Below are 24,108 nucleotides of genomic sequence, written 5' to 3' on the forward strand. Positions count from 1 at the left end.
TTACTGTATTATTGACGGTCACCACTGCCTGCGTAATTCCACGTTCGAGCCTGTCCCATAGTGTTTGATGCGCGGTAGGGCAATGTAATGCCAGCAAGTCATAGAGTACTGACATGGGAACACTCACGCTTGATACCTCCCTATGTCGCTGGCCAATGGCTACACCCCGTGTCGGCACTGTGGTACGCCCTTGCTTAATAACCACGGTGCACATGTGTTCACTGTGCATCAATCCTGTCTTGGTTGACAGCGGGTCTCGGGGCGGCACGGTGCACATAGTGCACTTGATGAGATTATCATGTACGTCCCGGAGGGATCCTAGGCCGCATCCATCAAAGTTCATGCGTGACAGTTGTATGGTAAGGGATCCACCAGCAACCTTAGCATTGCACCCGTCAATGTGGGAGAGGACAAAGCCTAGAATGCCACACGCGTATCGACTTCCCTGATCGAGGAGCCTTGGAACTAGATCAGGAAGACAGGCGGCAGCGCATATCCGTTGCATGGCAATCACCTCCAGACACAATTGCCCGAAAGGAAGTCTGTCCAACGCTGCGAGTCGAGCCTGCGTTAACGTCATTTCAGGTAACATCTGTGTCCAGGGGGGTATCCAGATGTCAAATATGAAGGCACATGCCAACTTCATGCTTTCCGCAAAGACCATATGGTTGATCTGGACCACAGTGCGATGGGGCCTCTCCCCATAGCCAAGGGACCGTGCCTTGTAATTACGCATACAGCAATCCCTGGCACTATCATAGTTGCGTGTGAACTGAAGCAGTTGGGGGTCCGCGAGGGCTGTTACTGACTGCACTACATTCTGTCTATACAGACATAAAGCACCAACAATGTCCATGCGCTCCTCTTTGATGAGGCCGCGTATACGTACATCAGTACAGGTACGGTTGCTTATCGGGCAATGCTCACTGTCTTGTAGCACACACCTGTCCTGCCAAGCGTCGCTGAGAAAGGTAGCCGTATTACTGTTCCATACGAAACCGCAGTTCTGTAGCACTGTGTGACGGGTTGTCACCAGGCCACCGTTTGTCTTTCTGATCACATCGCTTTCCAGCAAACTTGTGTCCAGTAACACTTTGAATGTCCCTGGAGTTACATCAGCCTCCTTTCCGTGTCCACGTAAGGCCCCCTTGTGAGCAACATGACCATCGTCGATGAATAGGGTTTTGGACGTACGGACTGTTGTACTGTACTTGAATGAATGAGGGGTGAATGACGTCAGTCTCTCAATACACCCTGGCACCAGTGATAGTAATTGCGTTATCAGGTTGTTGACATATGTCTTTCCCTCGCATGGTCCGGTTAGGTTCATGATCATAACCCTCTCTACTGTATCACGTGGCGCTGTGTTGGTTATAACGTAATTGAACACAGTCGATGCCTGGAACAGTCTAGTGGTATTGAACTGTTCAGTGAATAGGAATCGTATCAAGGCAGCATCGAAGCATTTGAGAGGGCACAATCCCGTCCCTGTGCTATCTGACGTGAGTGCTTTTGCAGCCGTTTCCAATCGGTCTGCAACAAAAGGAACATGACTTGCGAGGGCAAAGGATGACCCAGGGGATTCAACCTTTACGTAGTGTCCCAGCTCACAATAGTAGGGGGGGGCATCCGGATGTCCCCCCGATGTCATGTTGAGCATCATAGCAAACATGGTGTCTGCTATGATGCAAAAGTTGAGGCCTTTTTCACTCGATGCTTTTATAGCCTGTGCCACTGTTACGAGCTTTGCCAAATGGGGGAAGATGGTACCTAATAAGTTCTGTTGAATCAACATCCCCACACTCATAGGGTCATCTTTTAGAGTATTGTAATACCGATTAGCAGTTGCTGGGCACGAGAGGGAACAGGGATGCGAATCGCATGTAGTACACTTATGCTGGGATGTAGTCGGTGGTATTACAATGGTGTGTAGACTGCTCGTATGTAGGGCATAGTGTCTATGTAGACACAATTCCTCAAAGACGGCGGGCTCGTTATCCTTGATCATGTCACTCATTCTGTATCGGAACACAATTGCGTTCCCAGTATGCACAGGGAATGTGCCATCCTTGCGCCGCCCCCCAGCAATTCCGAACAACATACACATGAGCTGATCAACATACTCTCGATCGTGACACATCGAAGACACGTATGCTTTCATCGCGTGATGATCAGCAACGTGCTTGTACGAGAGGGTGTCAGCGACATGTGCGAAGAACTTATCATCTGCCCCACTGTTCACACGTATATTCACTGTATCTCTGAGCACAGACTCGACTGCGTGCACGGTCAGATTTGCAATAGATTGGGGTATTGTAGCATCCCTGTCGTATCTGGAAAACAGTGTTCCTTGCATGGCTTTCACGGCATCAAATGCCGTGAACTGTCCAACTATAGTGTCCTTGGAAATATCGATACTGTCGGATAGAGCCTTGTCGCAGTCAAATGGCCCTGAAACCATTACCCTGTTTAACAGAGCGAGTTTCTTACGCACCATTTGAAGCTTCATGAATGAACATTTCATTACATTCACAGTATCACTACATGAACTGAGTGAGGCCATCGCATTAGTCTTCTTTGGGTGTTTGCCTGGCATAGGGAGTATGAAACAAAACATCCTGGCTCCTGCCTGATCCTCCCGTACATTGAGACCCATGTCCATGAAGTCGGGATTTTCCATCGTTATCTGTAACATATCACCCTTGAGTTGATATGTGAGATATAGAAGCCACTGGAATGTAGATTTCACATTGGGTGACATGGCTGATAATCTGAGTGTGCCGTCCGACGCTGTTAGTTCTTTAGTGGATAGTGACAGGAATAAAACCCGTCTGTTCTTTGGCAACACGTCAGTGGTTATTAAAGGTCCAAGTGCGCAGCCATGGAATCGAGTAGGTTTATGTAACCCATTACTCCGTTTTGGACTCTGCATTGTGTATAATCATGTATAGGTTACATGATTATACATGTGGAATTCATATGGTTTATACAGAATATATATGTATCATATACAATCCCATGATGGAAAGACAGATCCTTACACAACAAGGTTTCATATGTTTGATCGGGAGAAGTGAATAATCACAGTGGTAGCATAATGTCATTCAATGCATATCCATACTATCCAAAGTTCCATGTCCATGATTAGATATCACAGTCGAGTAACGGATCTAGTCCTCACTATAGCTATATTACTCTCATCTGAGCCTTTATGTAGTGCTATGGTTGTCGCGTAACACGCATATGGCCACGTAGTCCCGCCCATCCAAATGAATGGCCACATAGTACCGCCCAGCCAAATGAACGGCCACGTAGTATCGGCCATTGAAATGCACAGCCACGTAGTACCATCCACTCATTCAAATGGCCATGTAAGTGGTCATATGGTACTGTCCACTCATTCAAATGGTCATGTAAATGGTCACGTAGTCCCGTCCATTGAAATGGATGGCCACGTAGTCCCGTCCATTGAAATGGATGGCCACGTAGTACACATGGGATATATATATGGCCACGTAGTCCCGTCCATTGAAATGAATGGCCACGTAGTCCCGTCCATTGAAATGAATGGCCACGTAGTCCCGTCCATTGAAATGGATGGCCACGTAGTACACATGGGATATATATATGGCCACGTAGTCCCGTCCATTGAAATGAATGGCCACGTAGTCCCGTCCATTGAAATGAATGGCCACGTAGTCCCGTCCATTGAAATGAATGGCCACGTAGTCCCGTCCATTGAAATGGATGGCCACGTAGTACACATGGGATATATATATGGCCACGTAGTCCCGTCCATTGAAATGAATGGCCACGTAGTCCCGTCCATTGAAATGAATGGCCACGTAGTCCCGTCCATTGAAATGAATGGCCACGTAGTACACATGGGATATATATATGGCCACGTAGTCCCGTCCATTGAAATGAATGGCCACGTAGTCCCGTCCATTGAAATGAATGGCCACGTAGTCCCGTCCATTGAAATGGATGGCCACGTAGTACACATGGGATATATATATGGCCACGTAGTCCCGTCCATTGAAATGAATGGCCACGTAGTCCCGTCCATTGAAATGAATGGCCACGTAGTCCCGTCCATTGAAATGAATGGCCACGTAGTCCCGTCCATTGAAATGGATGGCCACGTAGTACACATGGGATATATATATGGCCACGTAGTCCCGTCCATTGAAATGAATGGCCACGTAGTCCCGTCCATTGAAATGAATGGCCACGTAGTCCCGTCCATTGAAATGAATGGCCACGTAGTACACATGGGATATATATATGGCCACGTAGTCCCGTCCATTGAAATGAATGGCCACGTAGTCCCGTCCATTGAAATGAATGGCCACGTAGTCCCGTCCATTGAAATGGATGGCCACGTAGTACACATGGGATATATATATGGCCACGTAGTCCCGTCCATTGAAATGAATGGCCACGTAGTCCCGTCCATTGAAATGAATGGCCACGTAGTCCCGTCCATTGAAATGAATGGCCACGTAGTCCCGTCCATTGAAATGGATGGCCACGTAGTACACATGGGATATATATATGGCCACGTAGTCCCGTCCATTGAAATGAATGGCCACGTAGTCCCGTCCATTGAAATGAATGGCCACGTAGTCCCGTCCATTGAAATGAATGGCCACGTAGTCCCGTCCATTGAAATGGATGGCCACGTAGTACACATGGGATATATATATGGCCACGTAGTCCCGTCCATTGAAATGAATGGCCACGTAGTCCCGTCCATTGAAATGAATGGCCACGTAGTCCCGTCCATTGAAATGAATGGCCACGTAGTCCCGTCCATTGAAATGGATGGCCACGTAGTACACATGGGATATATATATGGCCACGTAGTCCCGTCCATTGAAATGAATGGCCACGTAGTCCCGTCCATTGAAATGAATGGCCACGTAGTCCCGTCCATTGAAATGAATGGCCACGTAGTCCCGTCCATTGAAATGGATGGCCACGTAGTACACATGGGATATATATATGGCCACGTAGTCCCGTCCATTGAAATGAATGGCCACGTAGTCCCGTCCATTGAAATGAATGGCCACGTAGTCCCGTCCATTGAAATGAATGGCCACGTAGTCCCGTCCATTGAAATGGATGGCCACGTAGTACACATGGGATATATATATGGCCACGTAGTCCCGTCCATTGAAATGAATGGCCACGTAGTCCCGTCCATTGAAATGAATGGCCACGTAGTCCCGTCCATTGAAATGAATGGCCACGTAGTCCCGTCCATTGAAATGGATGGCCACGTAGTACACATGGGATATATATATGGCCACGTAGTCCCGTCCATTGAAATGAATGGCCACGTAGTCCCGTCCATTGAAATGAATGGCCACGTAGTCCCGTCCATTGAAATGGATGGCCACGTAGTACACATGGGATATATATATGGCCACGTAGTCCCGTCCATTGAAATGAATGGCCACGTAGTCCCGTCCATTGAAATGAATGGCCACGTAGTCCCGTCCATTGAAATGGATGGCCACGTAGTACACATGGGATATATATATGGCCACGTAGTCCCGTCCATTGAAATGAATGGCCACGTAGTCCCGTCCATTGAAATGAATGGCCACGTAGTCCCGTCCATTGAAATGGATGGCCACGTAGTACACATGGGATATATATATGGCCACGTAGTCCCGTCCATTGAAATGAATGGCCACGTAGTCCCGTCCATTGAAATGAATGGCCACGTAGTCCCGTCCATTGAAATGGATGGCCACGTAGTACACATGGGATATATATATGGCCACGTAGTCCCGTCCATTGAAATGAATGGCCACGTAGTCCCGTCCATTGAAATGAATGGCCACGTAGTCCCGTCCATTGAAATGGATGGCCACGTAGTACACATGGGATATATATATGGCCACGTAGTCCCGTCCATTGAAATGAATGGCCACGTAGTCCCGTCCATTGAAATGAATGGCCACGTAGTCCCGTCCATTGAAATGAATGGCCACGTAGTACACATGAGATATATATATGGCCACGTAACCCCCTTCAGTCGAATGAATGGCCACGTAGCACATATTCAAGTAGGCAAGGCATGTGTATATAATACAATATCCAGTTCAGTTCTCCTCCAGTGTAGTCTGACACGAGGAGGTAACAGGGTCCCATCGTCCAATGATCATCAATGTACTGTGGTCAGTACCATTCATTTATTCATTGGCAGTCATGTACTATGTAATCGAACATTTAAGATATTGTCGTATTCATTCCATGGTATTATCGTATCCATTTCATATTGTCATGATAATATAATAAAAGTGTCATTGTCTAGGTCGACATGTGTAATGGAAATTTGATTACATCACACGTACCACTAATCCCTTATGTGTAATTATAGGATTATGGTGACAGTATATAAACACAATGTCCATCCCGGTTAAATGATCCACAGATACCGATGACAGTAGACGTGTAAAGATGAACACCGCCCCAAATAATACCCTGAGGGACAACCTGTTCATGAGGCGCGTCGCCGACCAACAACAGACACTGGATCAGTACGGCCATCAAAGTGTCCGATATGATCGGCAATTCAAGCCGTCGTCTTCATACACAAAACATCGTACAACCGCGGCAAGGGGCTCGCGTGTATTGGAATTCGGAAGACTCAATAGACCCAGGTCCAGGCCGAGGCCTGATCCGGGGCCCAATTCGCCTCGACAGAGTCAAGCAAACAGGCTCGGTGTCCAGAGTAATGAGCGACCTAGATATAATCCGTATGATAACACGGTATGTAGTACTACATCCAAACATATGAGTATGATACTATAATATGTTATTGTTTAGGACCTTACCATTGTTTATTTCGTACACAGCGGCCCCATGACAAACATGGACGTCAACGGAGTCAGACAACGGCAGACGACTGGGGTAGAAGTGGACCCGCCGAAACCAGGGGACAATACACGAGTGTGCCGAGATCTGGATCATTGCGCAAAGATGAACTGAATCGTAACGGTGGCTATAGGCAACACAAAGGTCCACCGATGTACGGCCATCCCAACCCTATGAATAATGCCTACAAGATACCTAAAGCCAATCATGGTGACAGAGAACAGCGGACAACACATGACGCACATGTATTCCACTGTACCGGTAATCAGACTAATCAGTCAGACCCTTGCATGACCAGGGGCCCGCCTATTGGCGGGGGCACTAGCAGGAAACGTGAATGGAAGGAGCCAATGGCATCAACATCCACAGTGTTATCCTCGGAATCTGAGGAAGAAGGTGAGGACACGTCAGATAAGAGAGGTACTATTCCTGTGACTTCTACGGGCGCATGTGTTACTACAAGGGAGGCGGGGTCCGGGTCAGACTCTGAATCAAGTGAATCATCATCGTCATCATCATCATCATCATCCAGTTCATCCTCAGAGTCCTCAGATTCAGAGGATGAAAGTGAAAAGGCCCCCGCGCTGACGGCTCCCGCGTCGACGGCCCCTGCAAAGAAGGCCCCCGCGCCGACGGCTCCCGCACCGAAGGCTCCCGGGCCGAAGGCACCCGCGCCAAAGGCTCCCGCGCCAAAGGCTCCCGCGCCAAAAGCTCCCGCGCCAAAAGCTCCCGGGCCGAGGGCACCCGGGTCGAAGGCACCCGGGTCGAAGGCTCCTGCAAAGAAGGCCACTGCAAAAAGAGCAAATGTACCAAAGGTCCCCCCCCAAAAGGGCGCTGTACCAAAAAAGGTTGTTGTACCAAAGAGGCCTCGTCTCACGAGGGATGCACTCGGGGCCACTACGGCTGGTACATCCAGTGACTGTAAAAAGGCAAATAATGCAGGAGCTAGCAACGATACACTCGGCGCCACTACGTCTGTTACATCCAGTCGCTGTAAAAATACACACGATGAAGGAGCTAGCAGAGAGTCACCGGAGCATATGATCGCGTTGGAGAAGAAAGTGGCAGTAGTTACATTGCGTAGGATGACACTACCGTCTGTCGCGCCGGCGTGTTCACCGTATAAAGACGACTGGACATCAATAGCTGCACCGGTTGCTGATGTTAGTGTACCACCTGATACCACAAACGCCCCGGCTACTGTAACCACTTTTCTCCGTGCGCCGCTAGATAGTGAAGTGTATGTCCCCAGCATAGACCTCACTTCAGATGGCGAAGATGATGATACCGCGGAAGGGGACACGGACCGATTAAATACGGCTATACCCCCGGCCCCGGAGAAAGACCCTGTACCCCTGGATACCATCGGCCAAGGCATCGGTGGTGGGTGGCAGATCGACGGGACGTGCGTAATTGGAGACGACCAAGATAGGACGAACAGTGCTATAGAATCCATCCTGGGGACTGAAGACCCAGATGCCATATCAGCTGTAAGGTCCGTATACCAAAACAATGATACCTACCTCGACGTAGATTCATTTGTGCGGGACCCTCTTGAGCAGCATTGCGATGAAGTTGAACAGAGCATAATATGTCTCAGCAGCATGTGTGATGATATCAGCGTGTCGGAACCAGGACATGTGGGACCCATCATTCCCAGCCCTAACCCCCCTCCGGTACCAAACCCTAACCCCCCTCCGGTACCCAAACCTTCGGTACAGGTACCGTATCATCCCACTGACGTGCCACCAACGTATGGACAGCATACATCGGCGGTACAATATATCCACATGTCACCAGTGGGACGTGATCAATCACAACATGGCCAGCATATGCCATCGATGGGATGTGAGACACAACAGGAACGTATGTCGTCACCACTGCAGTATGTTCACTTGTCGCCAACGCAGTACAACCCCACATTGCCACGACATGAACCACAGCAGTCATCGACGCCGGGATATGTACATCGGTATGACCCACATCAGTCAACGGCGCCAGAATATGCACACCATCAATGTGACCCCCATCCAGGTCCACCGACTGCTACACCGCCCCCATCCATCGCCATGCCGCCACCTCTACTACCACCAACCAGGCCTTGTGTACATGCAACTGATCAATCGCCATCGTCCACCTCAGATCACCCACCCCAAAAGTACCCCGGGCAACAGTATGCGATGACGACTGGTCAAACAGTGGCATGGAATACAACCTTACTGCTGCAGATATTGCAGGAAAGTAGTCAATGCAGTGGCTGTAGGATTGAATTCAACACCCAAGTGAAAGTGATAGAGAACAAGTTGATGTCCAACTGTCCGATACAACTCCCCTGTTGCAACCAAGCCTCGTGTTTCTTCTGCGTACACGACACCGGTATGAAGAACAGCTGTGCAATACACAAAATGACATCAACGAGGTCTGTGGTCAACTGGACTATTGATAAGATAATGTGGGATTGTAGCAGCAGCTTCCAGAATCTCAGGACTGCCGCACGAGACATCATGGACCCCTATGACAGCGTAATGTGGCCCACTGTAGCCGCCGTTACGACTTGGGGTAGGTCCACGTCAAGTATTGTTATCTGACATGCGTGTATATACCTCTCCTTGTGACCAGTGAATGGACGACTAATGAATAATTGAACTTTTCGTGTCCACAGACCACATGATGTCGATTAAGGATCTCCATCGAAGCAACTTCGAAGGGGCGCATACAAGGGATGAGGCTGTGGCGTATGTATCCCTGGTCTACAATCCTACCTTCACAGGTCACATTGTCTCGGCCAGCACAACTAGGGTATCAACATATGAGACCCATCTACTTACATGTGATCAAATGTGGGCTATGCACTGGTGCTGCTTCCTGTTCCATGATTCCACCATACTCGTAATATGGTTTGTAAACAAGAACACAAATACCAGAATGCATGTCGGTGATATGCCGGTCGATGTAGTTTCACGGTTCTCAGTGTACATGTATGCATTAGCTGCGCGTCTGAAGGTAATGTATGGGTGCATTGACTGCCCATTCCATGTAGCGACTGCATGTTCTACACTCCGGGGGGACCTATGGTATCATGTGTCCGCCATATGCAAAAAACTCGCCCTGCCTTTAGATGAAGAGGGACTGGCATCTACCGTGGCCATGCCCTGTGACGTAGAGGCATCTATGCGGGTGGGGGTGGATGTGGGGAAACGGGTACCTGAGAGGGCACGTGATGCCACACTCAACATGTCTGCAGAGTATGCGTTGTACGAATCGCAGCACAATTACATTGTCACGACGAATGTCGATGTGTACATGTAGTACGTATTATGAATGGACGTACATCTCATAGTACGATGAAGTGTAAGTGGTATGCGCAATACCATTTAGATTAAGCCCACTGACAGGGAAGCGATGTACTATTAATCACATGGTCATTGAATAGGGAAATGAAGTATTATGTACCACGGCAAACAGGGTAGTCCGGTTCTATACGTTACATTTTATACGTTACATTTTATACGTTACATTTTTATACGTTGCATTTTTATACGTTGCATTTCATACTAACATCTTTTATACTGATTTATGTGCATTCCAAAAAATATGATATTTGTACTATCCCTCGAACAATATGGCATTTGTATCTTTTTTTTACCGGTATTAAGGTTACAGATCTGTTGAATCCCATATGGCATCTTGTTGTTATCATTGTTATCGATATGCATCCTACAATGTATTTGCTATTACATGGCTTCCGTTAACTGTATGTATGCAAGTCAATGATACAACTGCACATCCCCTGTATTCACTGTCATTAGGTATATGCCGCGAGTATGATCTGCCGTAACTCATTGTCTAATAAAATACATTGCAAGCAGAGGACATACAGTGGAGGGTTTCTGTTATCCTTGCCCCGACCTACCCCTAGAAAGCAATACCTCAGGTAAGGGGAGGGTGTATAACTATTACGGTCTCAATATAACATCATAATATATATCATGTGTATTCACTTACAGTTACCACCGGAACAGCGGTGCGGTGGACCGGATGTGTGTTGTCCGTACTCCTCCCCGTGATCCACGTAGCGTATACATTACCATCCGGATGATCGCATCTCACCACCCCAGGGCATACAGAACACGCCTTCGAACACGAACAGACGGACTTGATAATTGACACGCGGGGGGGAACCCGTATAATGAATTTGTATTACGTGGAAATAAAATACAATGCTGCATGCAAATGGCAACATGTTTATAATAAAACACCATGCTCACGCTGCCTGTTTGTCACTGTTATTTTATTGTGCACATACATATCAACAACACATTCACTGTCATCCCCTGTCTGCTATGATGTGCCTATTGGTACACATGCCGTCTCTTCGCCTTACTGGTGGCACGCTCAGCAGAATGCCTTTTCCGCGAATGATGGTCATGCGACGAGAATGCACCGGCGCTATACATTGGCGGCAAAGGGGGATGCGATTGGCCCTGGTAACCCCTCAGGCGTCTAACCAAAGCCGCTTCGTTGCTCTCAAAAGGTCCAGTAGTGTTTATGACAGTGCAGCTGTAATCGCATTGCAGCGTTCTTGCATCGAACGTGTACTCCCCCTGTCGTCTGTTACTATTGAGTACATCGCAAGCATCTAGCCATTCCCAGTCCTTTGGTAATGTGGCAGTGTCACATGCGTAGGGACTGGTGTCTGTGTTGAGAGTAATCGTGTCCTTGTCATACACGGTCCTGGTGGGGCAGAAGGAACTGATGTTACTGCCATACATACCACTGAACATAGGACCGTACATACATAGTCGAGGGCCGTGTCGTGTCCCCGGCGGTCCGATATGGTACTCTGCAGCGTGACACTTGATTTGCACAGATGTCTCCTCAGTCCTTGGAGACGCACCGAACCGCAGTGCTCCCCAATAGTCAGGCACCGTGACACTGAACGTTCGATTAGTATAGCCTATTTTACCGGACACGGGGGTGGTGATTTCGAGTGCAGCCAATGGTTCCACATATGCCATGGCCATCAGACACATCATCTGTACAGTCTCGGTATCCGTGAATGATAAAGTCAACCTTACTGTATTATTGACGGTCACCACTGCCTGCGTAATTCCACGTTCGAGCCTGTCCCATAGTGTTTGATGCGCGGTAGGGCAATGTAATGCCAGCAAGTCATAGAGTACTGACATGGGAACACTCACGCTTGATACCTCCCTATGTCGCTGGCCAATGGCTACACCCCGTGTCGGCACTGTGGTACGCCCTTGCTTAATAACCACGGTGCACATGTGTTCACTGTGCATCAATCCTGTCTTGGTTGACAGCGGGTCTCGGGGCGGCACGGTGCACATAGTGCACTTGATGAGATTATCATGTACGTCCCGGAGGGATCCTAGGCCGCATCCATCAAAGTTCATGCGTGACAGTTGTATGGTAAGGGATCCACCAGCAACCTTAGCATTGCACCCGTCAATGTGGGAGAGGACAAAGCCTAGAATGCCACACGCGTATCGACTTCCCTGATCGAGGAGCCTTGGAACTAGATCAGGAAGACAGGCGGCAGCGCATATCCGTTGCATGGCAATCACCTCCAGACACAATTGCCCGAAAGGAAGTCTGTCCAACGCTGCGAGTCGAGCCTGCGTTAACGTCATTTCAGGTAACATCTGTGTCCAGGGGGGTATCCAGATGTCAAATATGAAGGCACATGCCAACTTCATGCTTTCCGCAAAGACCATATGGTTGATCTGGACCACAGTGCGATGGGGCCTCTCCCCATAGCCAAGGGACCGTGCCTTGTAATTACGCATACAGCAATCCCTGGCACTATCATAGTTGCGTGTGAACTGAAGCAGTTGGGGGTCCGCGAGGGCTGTTACTGACTGCACTACATTCTGTCTATACAGACATAAAGCACCAACAATGTCCATGCGCTCCTCTTTGATGAGGCCGCGTATACGTACATCAGTACAGGTACGGTTGCTTATCGGGCAATGCTCACTGTCTAGTAGCACACACCTGTCCTGCCAAGCGTCGCTGAGAAAGGTAGCCGTATTACTGTTCCATACGAAACCGCAGTTCTGTAGCACTGTGTGACGGGTTGTCACCAGGCCACCGTTTGTCTTTCTGATCACATCGCTTTCCAGCAAACTTGTGTCCAGTAACACTTTGAATGTCCCTGGAGTTACATCAGCCTCCTTTCCGTGTCCACGTAAGGCCCCCTTGTGAGCAACATGACCATCGTCGATGAATAGGGTTTTGGACGTACGGACTGTTGTACTGTACTTGAATGAATGAGGGGTGAATGACGTCAGTCTCTCAATACACCCTGGCACCAGTGATAGTAATTGCGTTATCAGGTTGTTGACATATGTCTTTCCCTCGCATGGTCCGGTTAGGTTCATGATCATAACCCTCTCTACTGTATCACGTGGCGCTGTGTTGGTTATAACGTAATTGAACACAGTCGATGCCTGGAACAGTCTAGTGGTATTGAACTGTTCAGTGAATAGGAATCGTATCAAGGCAGCATCGAAGCATTTGAGAGGGCACAATCCCGTCCCTGTGCTATCTGACGTGAGTGCTTTTGCAGCCGTTTCCAATCGGTCTGCAACAAAAGGAACATGACTTGCGAGGGCAAAGGATGACCCAGGGGATTCAACCTTTACGTAGTGTCCCAGCTCACAATAGTAGGGGGGGGCATCCGGATGTCCCCCCGATGTCATGTTGAGCATCATAGCAAACATGGTGTCTGCTATGATGCAAAAGTTGAGGCCTTTTTCACTCGATGCTTTTATAGCCTGTGCCACTGTTACGAGCTTTGCCAAATGGGGGAAGATGGTACCTAATAAGTTCTGTTGAATCAACATCCCCACACTCATAGGGTCATCTTTTAGAGTATTGTAATACCGATTAGCAGTTGCTGGGCACGAGAGGGAACAGGGATGCGAATCGCATGTAGTACACTTATGCTGGGATGTAGTCGGTGGTATTACAATGGTGTGTAGACTGCTCGTATGTAGGGCATAGTGTCTATGTAGACACAATTCCTCAAAGACGGCGGGCTCGTTATCCTTGATCATGTCACTCATTCTGTATCGGAACACAATTGCGTTCCCAGTATGCACAGGGAATGTGCCATCCTTGCGCCGCCCCCCAGCAATTCCGAACAACATACACATGAGCTGATCAACATACTCTCGATCGTGACACATCGAAGACACGTATGCTTTCATCGCGTGATGATCAGCAACGTGCTTGTACGAGAGGGTGTCAGCGACATGTGCGAAGAACTTATCATCTGCCCCACTGTTCACACGTATATTCACTGTATCTCTGAGCACAGACTCGACTGCGTGCACGGTCAGATTTGCAATAGATTGGGGTATTGTAGCATCCCTGTCGTATCTGGAAAACAGTGTTCCTTGCATGGCTTTCACGGCATCAAATGCCGTGAACTGTCCAACTATAGTGTCCTTGGAAATATCGATACTGTCGGATAGAGCCTTGTCGCAGTCAAATGGCCCTGAAACCATTACCCTGTTTAACAGAGCGAGTTTCTTACGCACCATTTGAAGCTTCATGAATGAACATTTCATTACATTCACAGTATCACTACATGAACTGAGTGAGGCCATCGCATTAGTCTTCTTTGGGTGTTTGCCTGGCATAGGGAGTATGAAACAAAACATCCTGGCTCCTGCCTGATCCTCCCGTACATTGAGACCCATGTCCATGAAGTCGGGATTTTCCATCGTTATCTGTAACATATCACCCTTGAGTTGATATGTGAGATATAGAAGCCACTGGAATGTAGATTTCACATTGGGTGACATGGCTGATAATCTGAGTGTGCCGTCCGACGCTGTTAGTTCTTTAGTGGATAGTGACAGGAATAAAACCCGTCTGTTCTTTGGCAACACGTCAGTGGTTATTAAAGGTCCAAGTGCGCAGCCATGGAATCGAGTAGGTTTATGTAACCCATTACTCCGTTTTGGACTCTGCATTGTGTATAATCATGTATAGGTTACATGATTATACATGTGGAATTCATATGGTTTATACAGAATATATATGTATCATATACAATCCCATGATGGAAAGACAGATCCTTACACAACAAGGTTTCATATGTTTGATCGGGAGAAGTGAATAATCACAGTGGTAGCATAATGTCATTCAATGCATATCCATACTATCCAAAGTTCCATGTCCATGATTAGATATCACAGTCGAGTAACGGATCTAGTCCTCACTATAGCTATATTACTCTCATCTGAGCCTTTATGTAGTGCTATGGTTGTCGCGTAACACGCATATGGCCACGTAGTCCCGCCCATCCAAATGAATGGCCACATAGTACCGCCCAGCCAAATGAACGGCCACGTAGTATCGGCCATTGAAATGCACAGCCACGTAGTACCATCCACTCATTCAAATGGCCATGTAAGTGGTCATATGGTACTGTCCACTCATTCAAATGGTCATGTAAATGGTCACGTAGTCCCGTCCATTGAAATGGATGGCCACGTAGTCCCGTCCATTGAAATGGATGGCCACGTAGTACACATGGGATATATATATGGCCACGTAGTCCCGTCCATTGAAATGAATGGCCACGTAGTCCCGTCCATTGAAATGAATGGCCACGTAGTCCCGTCCATTGAAATGAATGGCCACGTAGTCCCGTCCATTGAAATGGATGGCCACGTAGTACACATGGGATATATATATGGCCACGTAGTCCCGTCCATTGAAATGAATGGCCACGTAGTCCCGTCCATTGAAATGAATGGCCACGTAGTCCCGTCCATTGAAATGAATGGCCACGTAGTACACATGGGATATATATATGGCCACGTAGTCCCGTCCATTGAAATGAATGGCCACGTAGTCCCGTCCATTGAAATGAATGGCCACGTAGTCCCGTCCATTGAAATGAATGGCCACGTAGTACACATGGGATATATATATGGCCACGTAGTCCCGTCCATTGAAATGAATGGCCACGTAGTCCCGTCCATTGAAATGAATGGCCACGTAGTCCCGTCCATTGAAATGGATGGCCACGTAGTACACATGGGATATATATATGGCCACGTAGTCCCGTCCATTGAAATGAATGGCCACGTAGTCCCGTCCATTGAAATGAATGGCCACGTAGTCCCGTCCATTGAAATGAATGGCCACGTAGTCCCGTCCATTGAAATGGATGGCCACGTAGTACACATGGGATATATATATGGCCACGTAGTCCCGTCCATTGAAATGAATGGCCACGTAGTCCCGTCCATTGAAATGAATGGCCACGTAGTCCCGTCCATTGAAATGGATGGCCACGTAGTACACATGGGATATATATATGGCCACGTAGTCCCGTCCATTGAAATGAATGGCCACGTAGTCCCGTCCATTGAAATGAATGGCCACGTAGTCCCGTCCATTGAAATGAATGGCCACGTAGTCCCGTCCATTGAACACGTAGTCCCGTCCATTGAAATGAATGGCCACGTAGTCCCGTCCATTGAAATGAATGGCCACGTAGTCCCGTCCATTGAAATGAATGGCCACGTAGTACACATGGGATATATATATGGCCACGTAGTCCCGTCCATTGAAATGAATGGCCACGTAGTCCCGTCCATTGAAATGAATGGCCACGTAGTCCCGTCCATTGAAATGGATGGCCACGTAGTACACATGGGATATATATATGGCCACGTAGTCCCGTCCATTGAAATGAATGGCCACGTAGTCCCGTCCATTGAAATGAATGGCCACGTAGTCCCGTCCATTGAAATGGATGGCCACGTAGTACACATGGGATATATATATGGCCACGTAGTCCCGTCCATTGAAATGAATGGCCACGTAGTCCCGTCCATTGAAATGAATGGCCACGTAGTCCCGTCCATTGAAATGAATGGCCACGTAGTACACATGGGATATATATATGGCCACGTAGTCCCGTCCATTGAAATGAATGGCCACGTAGTCCCGTCCATTGAAATGAATGGCCACGTAGTCCCGTCCATTGAAATGGATGGCCACGTAGTACACATGGGATATATATATGGCCACGTAGTCCCGTCCATTGAAATGAATGGCCACGTAGTCCCGTCCATTGAAATGAATGGCCACGTAGTCCCGTCCATTGAAATGAATGGCCACGTAGTCCCGTCCATTGAAATGGATGGCCACGTAGTACACATGGGATATATATATGGCCACGTAGTCCCGTCCATTGAAATGAATGGCCACGTAGTCCCGTCCATTGAAATGAATGGCCACGTAGTCCCGTCCATTGAAATGAATGGCCACGTAGTCCCGTCCATTGAAATGGATGGCCACGTAGTACACATGGGATATATATATGGCCACGTAGTCCCGTCCATTGAAATGAATGGCCACGTAGTCCCGTCCATTGAAATGAATGGCCACGTAGTCCCGTCCATTGAAATGGATGGCCACGTAGTACACATGGGATATATATATGGCCACGTAGTCCCGTCCATTGAAATGAATGGCCACGTAGTCCCGTCCATTGAAATGAATGGCCACGTAGTCCCGTCCATTGAAATGAATGGCCACGTAGTCCCGTCCATTGAAATGGATGGCCACGTAGTACACATGGGATATATATATGGCCACGTAGTCCCGTCCATTGAAATGAATGGCCACGTAGTCCCGTCCATTGAAATGAATGGCCACGTAGTCCCGTCCATTGAAATGGATGGCCACGTAGTACACATGGGATATATATATGGCCACGTAGTCCCGTCCATTGAAATGAATGGCCACGTAGTCCCGTCCATTGAAATGAATGGCCACGTAGTCCCGTCCATTGAAATGGATGGCCACGTAGTACACATGGGATATATATATGGCCACGTAGTCCCGTCCATTGAAATGAATGGCCACGTAGTCCCGTCCATTGAAATGAATGGCCACGTAGTCCCGTCCATTGAAATGGATGGCCACGTAGTACACATGGGATATATATATGGCCACGTAGTCCCGTCCATTGAAATGAATGGCCACGTAGTCCCGTCCATTGAAATGAATGGCCACGTAGTCCCGTCCATTGAAATGGATGGCCACGTAGTACACATGGGATATATATATGGCCACGTAGTCCCGTCCATTGAAATAAATGGCCACGTAGTCCCGTCCATTGAAATGAATGGCCACGTAGTCCCGTCCATTGAAATGGATGGCCACGTAGTACACATGGGATATATATATGGCCACGTAGTCCCGTCCATTGAAATGAATGGCCACGTAGTCCCGTCCATTGAAATGAATGGCCACGTAGTCCCGTCCATTGAAATGGATGGCCACGTAGTACACATGGGATATATATATGGCCACGTAGTCCCGTCCATTGAAATGAATGGCCACGTAGTCCCGTCCATTGAAATGAATGGCCACGTAGTCCCGTCCATTGAAATGAATGGCCACGTAGTCCCGTCCATTGAAATGGATGGCCACGTAGTACACATGGGATATATATATGGCCACGTAGTCCCGTCCATTGAAATGAATGGCCACGTAGTCCCGTCCATTGAAATGAATGGCCACGTAGTCCCGTCCATTGAAATGAATGGCCACGTAGTACACATGGGATATATATATGGCCACGTAGTCCCGTCCATTGAAATGAATGGCCACGTAGTCCCGTCCATTGAAATGAATGGCCACGTAGTCCCGTCCATTGAAATGGATGGCCACGTAGTACACATGGGATATATATATGGCCACGTAGTCCCGTCCATTGAAATGAATGGCCACGTAGTCCCGTCCATTGAAATGAATGGCCACGTAGTCCCGTCCATTGAAATGAATGGCCACGTAGTCCCGTCCATTGAAATGGATGGCCACGTAGTACACATGGGATATATATATGGCCACGTAGTCCCGTCCATTGAAATGAATGGCCACGTAGTCCCGTCCATTGAAATGAATGGCCACGTAGTCCCGTCCATTGAAATGAATGGCCACGTAGTCCCGTCCATTGAAATGGATGGCCACGTAGTACACATGGGATATATATATGGCCACGTAGTCCCGTCCATTGAAATGAATGGCCACGTAGTCCCGTCCATTGAAATGAATGGCCACGTAGTCCCGTCCATTGAAATGGATGGCCACGTAGTACACATGGGATATATATATGGCCACGTAGTCCCGTCCATTGAAATGAATGGCCACGTAGTCCCGTCCATTGAAATGAATGGCCACGTAGTCCCGTCCATTGAAATGAATGGCCACGTAGTCCCGTCCATTGAAATGGATGGCCACGTAGTACACATGGGATATATATATGGCCACGTAGTCCCGTCCATTGAAATGAATGGCCACGTAGTCCCGTCCATTGAAATGAATGGCCACGTAGTCCCGTCCATTGAAATGGATGGCCACGTAGTACACATGGGATATATATATGGCCACGTAGTCCCGTCCATTGAAATGAATGGCCACGTAGTCCCGTCCATTGAAATGAATGGCCACGTAGTCCCGTCCATTGAAATGGATGGCCACGTAGTACACATGGGATATATATATGGCCACGTAGTCCCGTCCATTGAAATGAATGGCCACGTAGTCCCGTCCATTGAAATGAATGGCCACGTAGTCCCGTCCATTGAAATGGATGGCCACGTAGTACACATGGGATATATATATGGCCACGTAGTCCCGTCCATTGAAATGAATGGCCACGTAGTCCCGTCCATTGAAATGGATGGCCACGTAGTACACATGGGATATATATATGGCCACGTAGTCCCGTCCATTGAAATGAATGGCCACGTAGTCCCGTCCATTGAAATGAATGGCCACGTAGTCCCGTCCATTGAAATGGATGGCCACGTAGTACACATGGGATATATATATGGCCACGTAGTCCCGTCCATTGAAATGAATGGCCACGTAGTCCCGTCCATTGAAATGAATGGCCACGTAGTCCCGTCCATTGAAATGAATGGCCACGTAGTACACATGGGATATATATATGGCCACGTAGTCCCGTCCATTGAAATGAATGGCCACGTAGTCCCGTCCATTGAAATGAATGGCCACGTAGTCCCGTCCATTGAAATGAATGGCCACATAGTACACATGAGATATATATATGGCCACGTAACCCCCTTCAGTCGAATGAATGGCCACGTAGCACATATTCAAGTAGGCAAGGCATGTGTATATAATACAATATCCAGTTCAGTTCTCCTCCAGTGTAGTCTGACACGAGGAGGTAACAGGGTCCCATCGTCCAATGATCATCAATGTACTGTGGTCAGTACCATTCATTTATTCATTGGCAGTCATGTACTATGTAATCGAACATTTAAGATATTGTCGTATTCATTCCATGGTATTATCGTATCCATTTCATATTGTCATGATAATATAATAAAAGTGTCATTGTCTAGGTCGACATGTGTAATGGAAATTTGATTACATCACACGTACCACTAATCCCTTATGTGTAATTATAGGATTATGGTGACAGTATATAAACACAATGTCCATCCCGGTTAAATGATCCACAGATACCGATGACAGTAGACGTGTAAAGATGAACACCGCCCCAAATAATACCCTGAGGGACAACCTGTTCATGAGGCGCGTCGCCGACCAACAACAGACACTGGATCAGTACGGCCATCAAAGTGTCCGATATGATCGGCAATTCAAGCCGTCGTCTTCATACACAAAACATCGTACAACCGCGGCAAGGGGCTCGCGTGTATTGGAATTCGGAAGACTCAATAGACCCAGGTCCAGGCCGAGGCCTGATCCGGGGCCCAATTCGCCTCGACAGAGTCAAGCAAACAGGCTCGGTGTCCAGAGTAATGAGCGACCTAGATATAATCCGTATGATAACACGGTATGTAGTACTACATCCAAACATATGAGTATGATACTATAATATGTTATTGTTTAGGACCTTACCATTGTTTATTTCGTACACAGCGGCCCCATGACAAACATGGACGTCAACGGAGTCAGACAACGGCAGACGACTGGGGTAGAAGTGGACCCGCCGAAACCAGGGGACAATACACGAGTGTGCCGAGATCTGGATCATTGCGCAAAGATGAACTGAATCGTAACGGTGGCTATAGGCAACACAAAGGTCCACCGATGTACGGCCATCCCAACCCTATGAATAATGCCTACAAGATACCTAAAGCCAATCATGGTGACAGAGAACAGCGGACAACACATGACGCACATGTATTCCACTGTACCGGTAATCAGACTAATCAGTCAGACCCTTGCATGACCAGGGGCCCGCCTATTGGCGGGGGCACTAGCAGGAAACGTGAATGGAAGGAGCCAATGGCATCAACATCCACAGTGTTATCCTCGGAATCTGAGGAAGAAGGTGAGGACACGTCAGATAAGAGAGGTACTATTCCTGTGACTTCTACGGGCGCATGTGTTACTACAAGGGAGGCGGGGTCCGGGTCAGACTCTGAATCAAGTGAATCATCATCGTCATCATCATCATCATCATCCAGTTCATCCTCAGAGTCCTCAGATTCAGAGGATGAAAGTGAAAAGGCCCCCGCGCTGACGGCTCCCGCGTCGACGGCCCCTGCAAAGAAGGCCCCCGCGCCGACGGCTCCCGCACCGAAGGCTCCCGCGCCAAAGGCTCCCGGGCCGAAGGCACCCGCGCCAAAGGCTCCCGCGCCAAAGGCTCCCGCGCCAAAAGCTCCCGCGCCAAAAGCTCCCGGGCCGAGGGCACCCGGGTCGAAGGCACCCGGGTCGAAGGCTCCTGCAAAGAAGGCCACTGCAAAAAGAGCAAATGTACCAAAGGTCCCCCCCCAAAAGGGCGCTGTACCAAAAAAGGTTGTTGTACCAAAGAGGCCTCGTCTCACGAGGGATGCACTCGGGGCCACTACGGCTGGTACATCCAGTGGCTGTAAAAAGGCAAATAATGCAGGAGCTAGCAACGATACACTCGGCGCCACTACGTCTGTTACATCCAGTAGCTGTAAAAATACACACGATGAAGGAGCTAGCAGAGAGTCACCGGAGCATATGATCGCGTTGGAGAAGAAAGTGGCAGTAGTTACATTGCGTAGGATGACACTACCGTCTGTCGCGCCGGCGTGTTCACCGTATAAAGACGACTGGACATCAATAGCTGCACCGGTTGCTGATGTTAGTGTACCACCTGATACCACAAACGCCCCGGCTACTGTAACCACTTTTCTCCGTGCGCCGCTAGATAGTGAAGTGTATGTCCCCAGCATAGACCTCACTTCAGATGGCGAAGATGATGATACCGCGGAAGGGGACACGGACCGATTAAATACGGCTATACCCCCGGCCCCGGAGAAAGACCCTGTACCCCTGGATACCATCGGCCAAGGCATCGGTGGTGGGTGGCAGATCGACGGGACGTGCGTAATTGGAGACGACCAAGATAGGACGAACAGTGCTATAGAATCCATCCTGGGGACTGAAGACCCAGATGCCATATCAGCTGTAAGGTCCGTATACCAAAACAATGATACCTACCTCGACGTAGATTCATTTGTGCGGGACCCTCTTGAGCAGCATTGCGATGAAGTTGAACAGACCGTTTGCGAATCACCATTGATGCGCAGTAGCACCCAGCATAATAGCAGAGTAATCAATCCTCCCTTGGAAAAAAGGAGGGGATACTACACGGGGAAGAACCGAGAAACTATACCCATGGGGACAGGTCAATTCTAGATCCTCCCTTAAGGAATACGAGGGCTTCACAAGGACGCTCATTTGTACAAACACCGACCATTGTTGACACAATTCATGAAGATTCCCCCCCCCCCTGCATTAGAGGAACCCTTCACCAGTGGAACAGGCTTCTTATGGCGACAAAGCCGCTGGGCTTGTTGCCGTGACAACGGGATTCTGGCAGCGCCGAGCTCTGCAGGCAGATGCTTCTGCCACGTCAAAATAAAAGTACTCTTCTTCAAACAGGTTTCTGTGATCTTTAAACGTGAGCCGATTCTACATGTTTACGTTTTATTATCCGTTGTCTTAAAAATAACTCTTCTCCTAACCTGCTGATTAGCCTGCTGAGACCAGCCACAAAGGAGAATCAGCAATAATAACTTTGTGGTGTAACCGCTGCAGCCGGACCAATTACAACAAACCGTTATTCTCATAATCAATCAACCGATTCAGTGTTTTTCGTTGAGCGGATTTCTCAAAGCTGAAGTCTTCAGGTCATTCAGTTTACTTTCAAAAAAGAAAAAAAGTTTAATTATTATTAATTATTTAATTAAAGGGTTTAAGCTTCATTCACCGGTGATGTTTTCTCTGGTTTCACAGCTTGTCACGTGTGTGTTTATTGAACTATCATAAACTAACTATTCCCTGCAGCCAGACGGATCTTCGGTTAACGTATGGGGGGGAAAACGTTTCTCTCCTGATCAGCTGAGGACCAGAACTCACCCTGTCCGTCCTCTTTGAACACCAGCTCCCTCTTCTCAGACTCATTCTCGTTCTTTCCACGTCGACGATTCTTTCCTCCCTTTCCTACGGACACAGAGGAACACGTCGGTTCATTTCAGTTCCTTCGGAGCGAATCGGTTAGATACACTCCAGTGTTTACTACAGTAAATGCTTATCAACATTCAATTAAAATATTATAAAGGAGATTTACTTGAGTAGTGTAAATGTTTTTAATTGGACAACTTTAGTTACATCATAAATGATGATTTATGCATTCAAAATATAATAAACGCTTGAAACATTTCTTGTTGTAAATGTCATTATTCACCAGTTTATAGTACCAGTATAAGTGTAGAACTGAAACACCAATCAATTAATTAATGTGCAGAAATTGACACATACTGCAACAGTAAAATCTTGATTTATGTCGATACGAGAGTACAAACTATAAAATATATAATAGAAAAATAGTCTGTATTAATATACATTTTAACTAAAATGCTGTCCAAGTGCAAGCAGAATCAGAAAAATACTCCACTAGTGCATATGACTTCCTTTCAACATCTGATAAGCATTATATGACCTTTTTTCCAATGTAGTGTTAGTCAAAAGTGGTGTTAATCAAGTCTTTGCTTAAGCAAAATATTTGGTATACTTGGCAACTGAGATGAACAAATAAATGCATAAATAAAAATGCAATTATTTGTTGAGTTTGCCTCAAAAATTCATTATTCACTAAAAACATATCCGAAATATATTCCA

General features: G+C 47.8%; 2 protein-coding genes across 2 annotated transcripts; both read left to right on the forward strand.

Annotated features, from left to right (window-relative positions):
- Positions 1-299: 299 nt before the first annotated feature.
- On the forward strand, positions 300-7,888 carry LOC144388846 (uncharacterized). Its single transcript, XM_078091303.1, has 4 exons — positions 300-585; positions 6,449-6,786; positions 6,873-7,697; positions 7,880-7,888. Exons 1-4 carry the CDS (start codon positions 504-506, stop codon positions 7,886-7,888), a joined length of 1,254 nt encoding a protein of 417 aa, XP_077947429.1. The 5' UTR covers positions 300-503.
- A 4,376-nt stretch (positions 7,889-12,264) lies between these two features.
- Positions 12,265-23,129, forward strand: LOC144388786 (uncharacterized). Its single transcript, XM_078090628.1, has 3 exons — positions 12,265-12,550; positions 20,445-20,782; positions 20,869-23,129. The coding sequence occupies exons 1-3, from the start codon at positions 12,469-12,471 to the stop codon at positions 22,621-22,623; spliced, it is 2,175 nt and encodes a 724-aa protein (XP_077946754.1). The 5' UTR covers positions 12,265-12,468; the 3' UTR covers positions 22,624-23,129.
- Positions 23,130-24,108: the final 979 nt, after the last annotated feature.

The sequence above is a fragment of the Gasterosteus aculeatus genome, chromosome 16 (assembly GCF_964276395.1).
Source record: "Gasterosteus aculeatus chromosome 16, fGasAcu3.hap1.1, whole genome shotgun sequence".
Classification (NCBI taxonomy): domain Eukaryota; kingdom Metazoa; phylum Chordata; class Actinopteri; order Perciformes; family Gasterosteidae; genus Gasterosteus; species Gasterosteus aculeatus.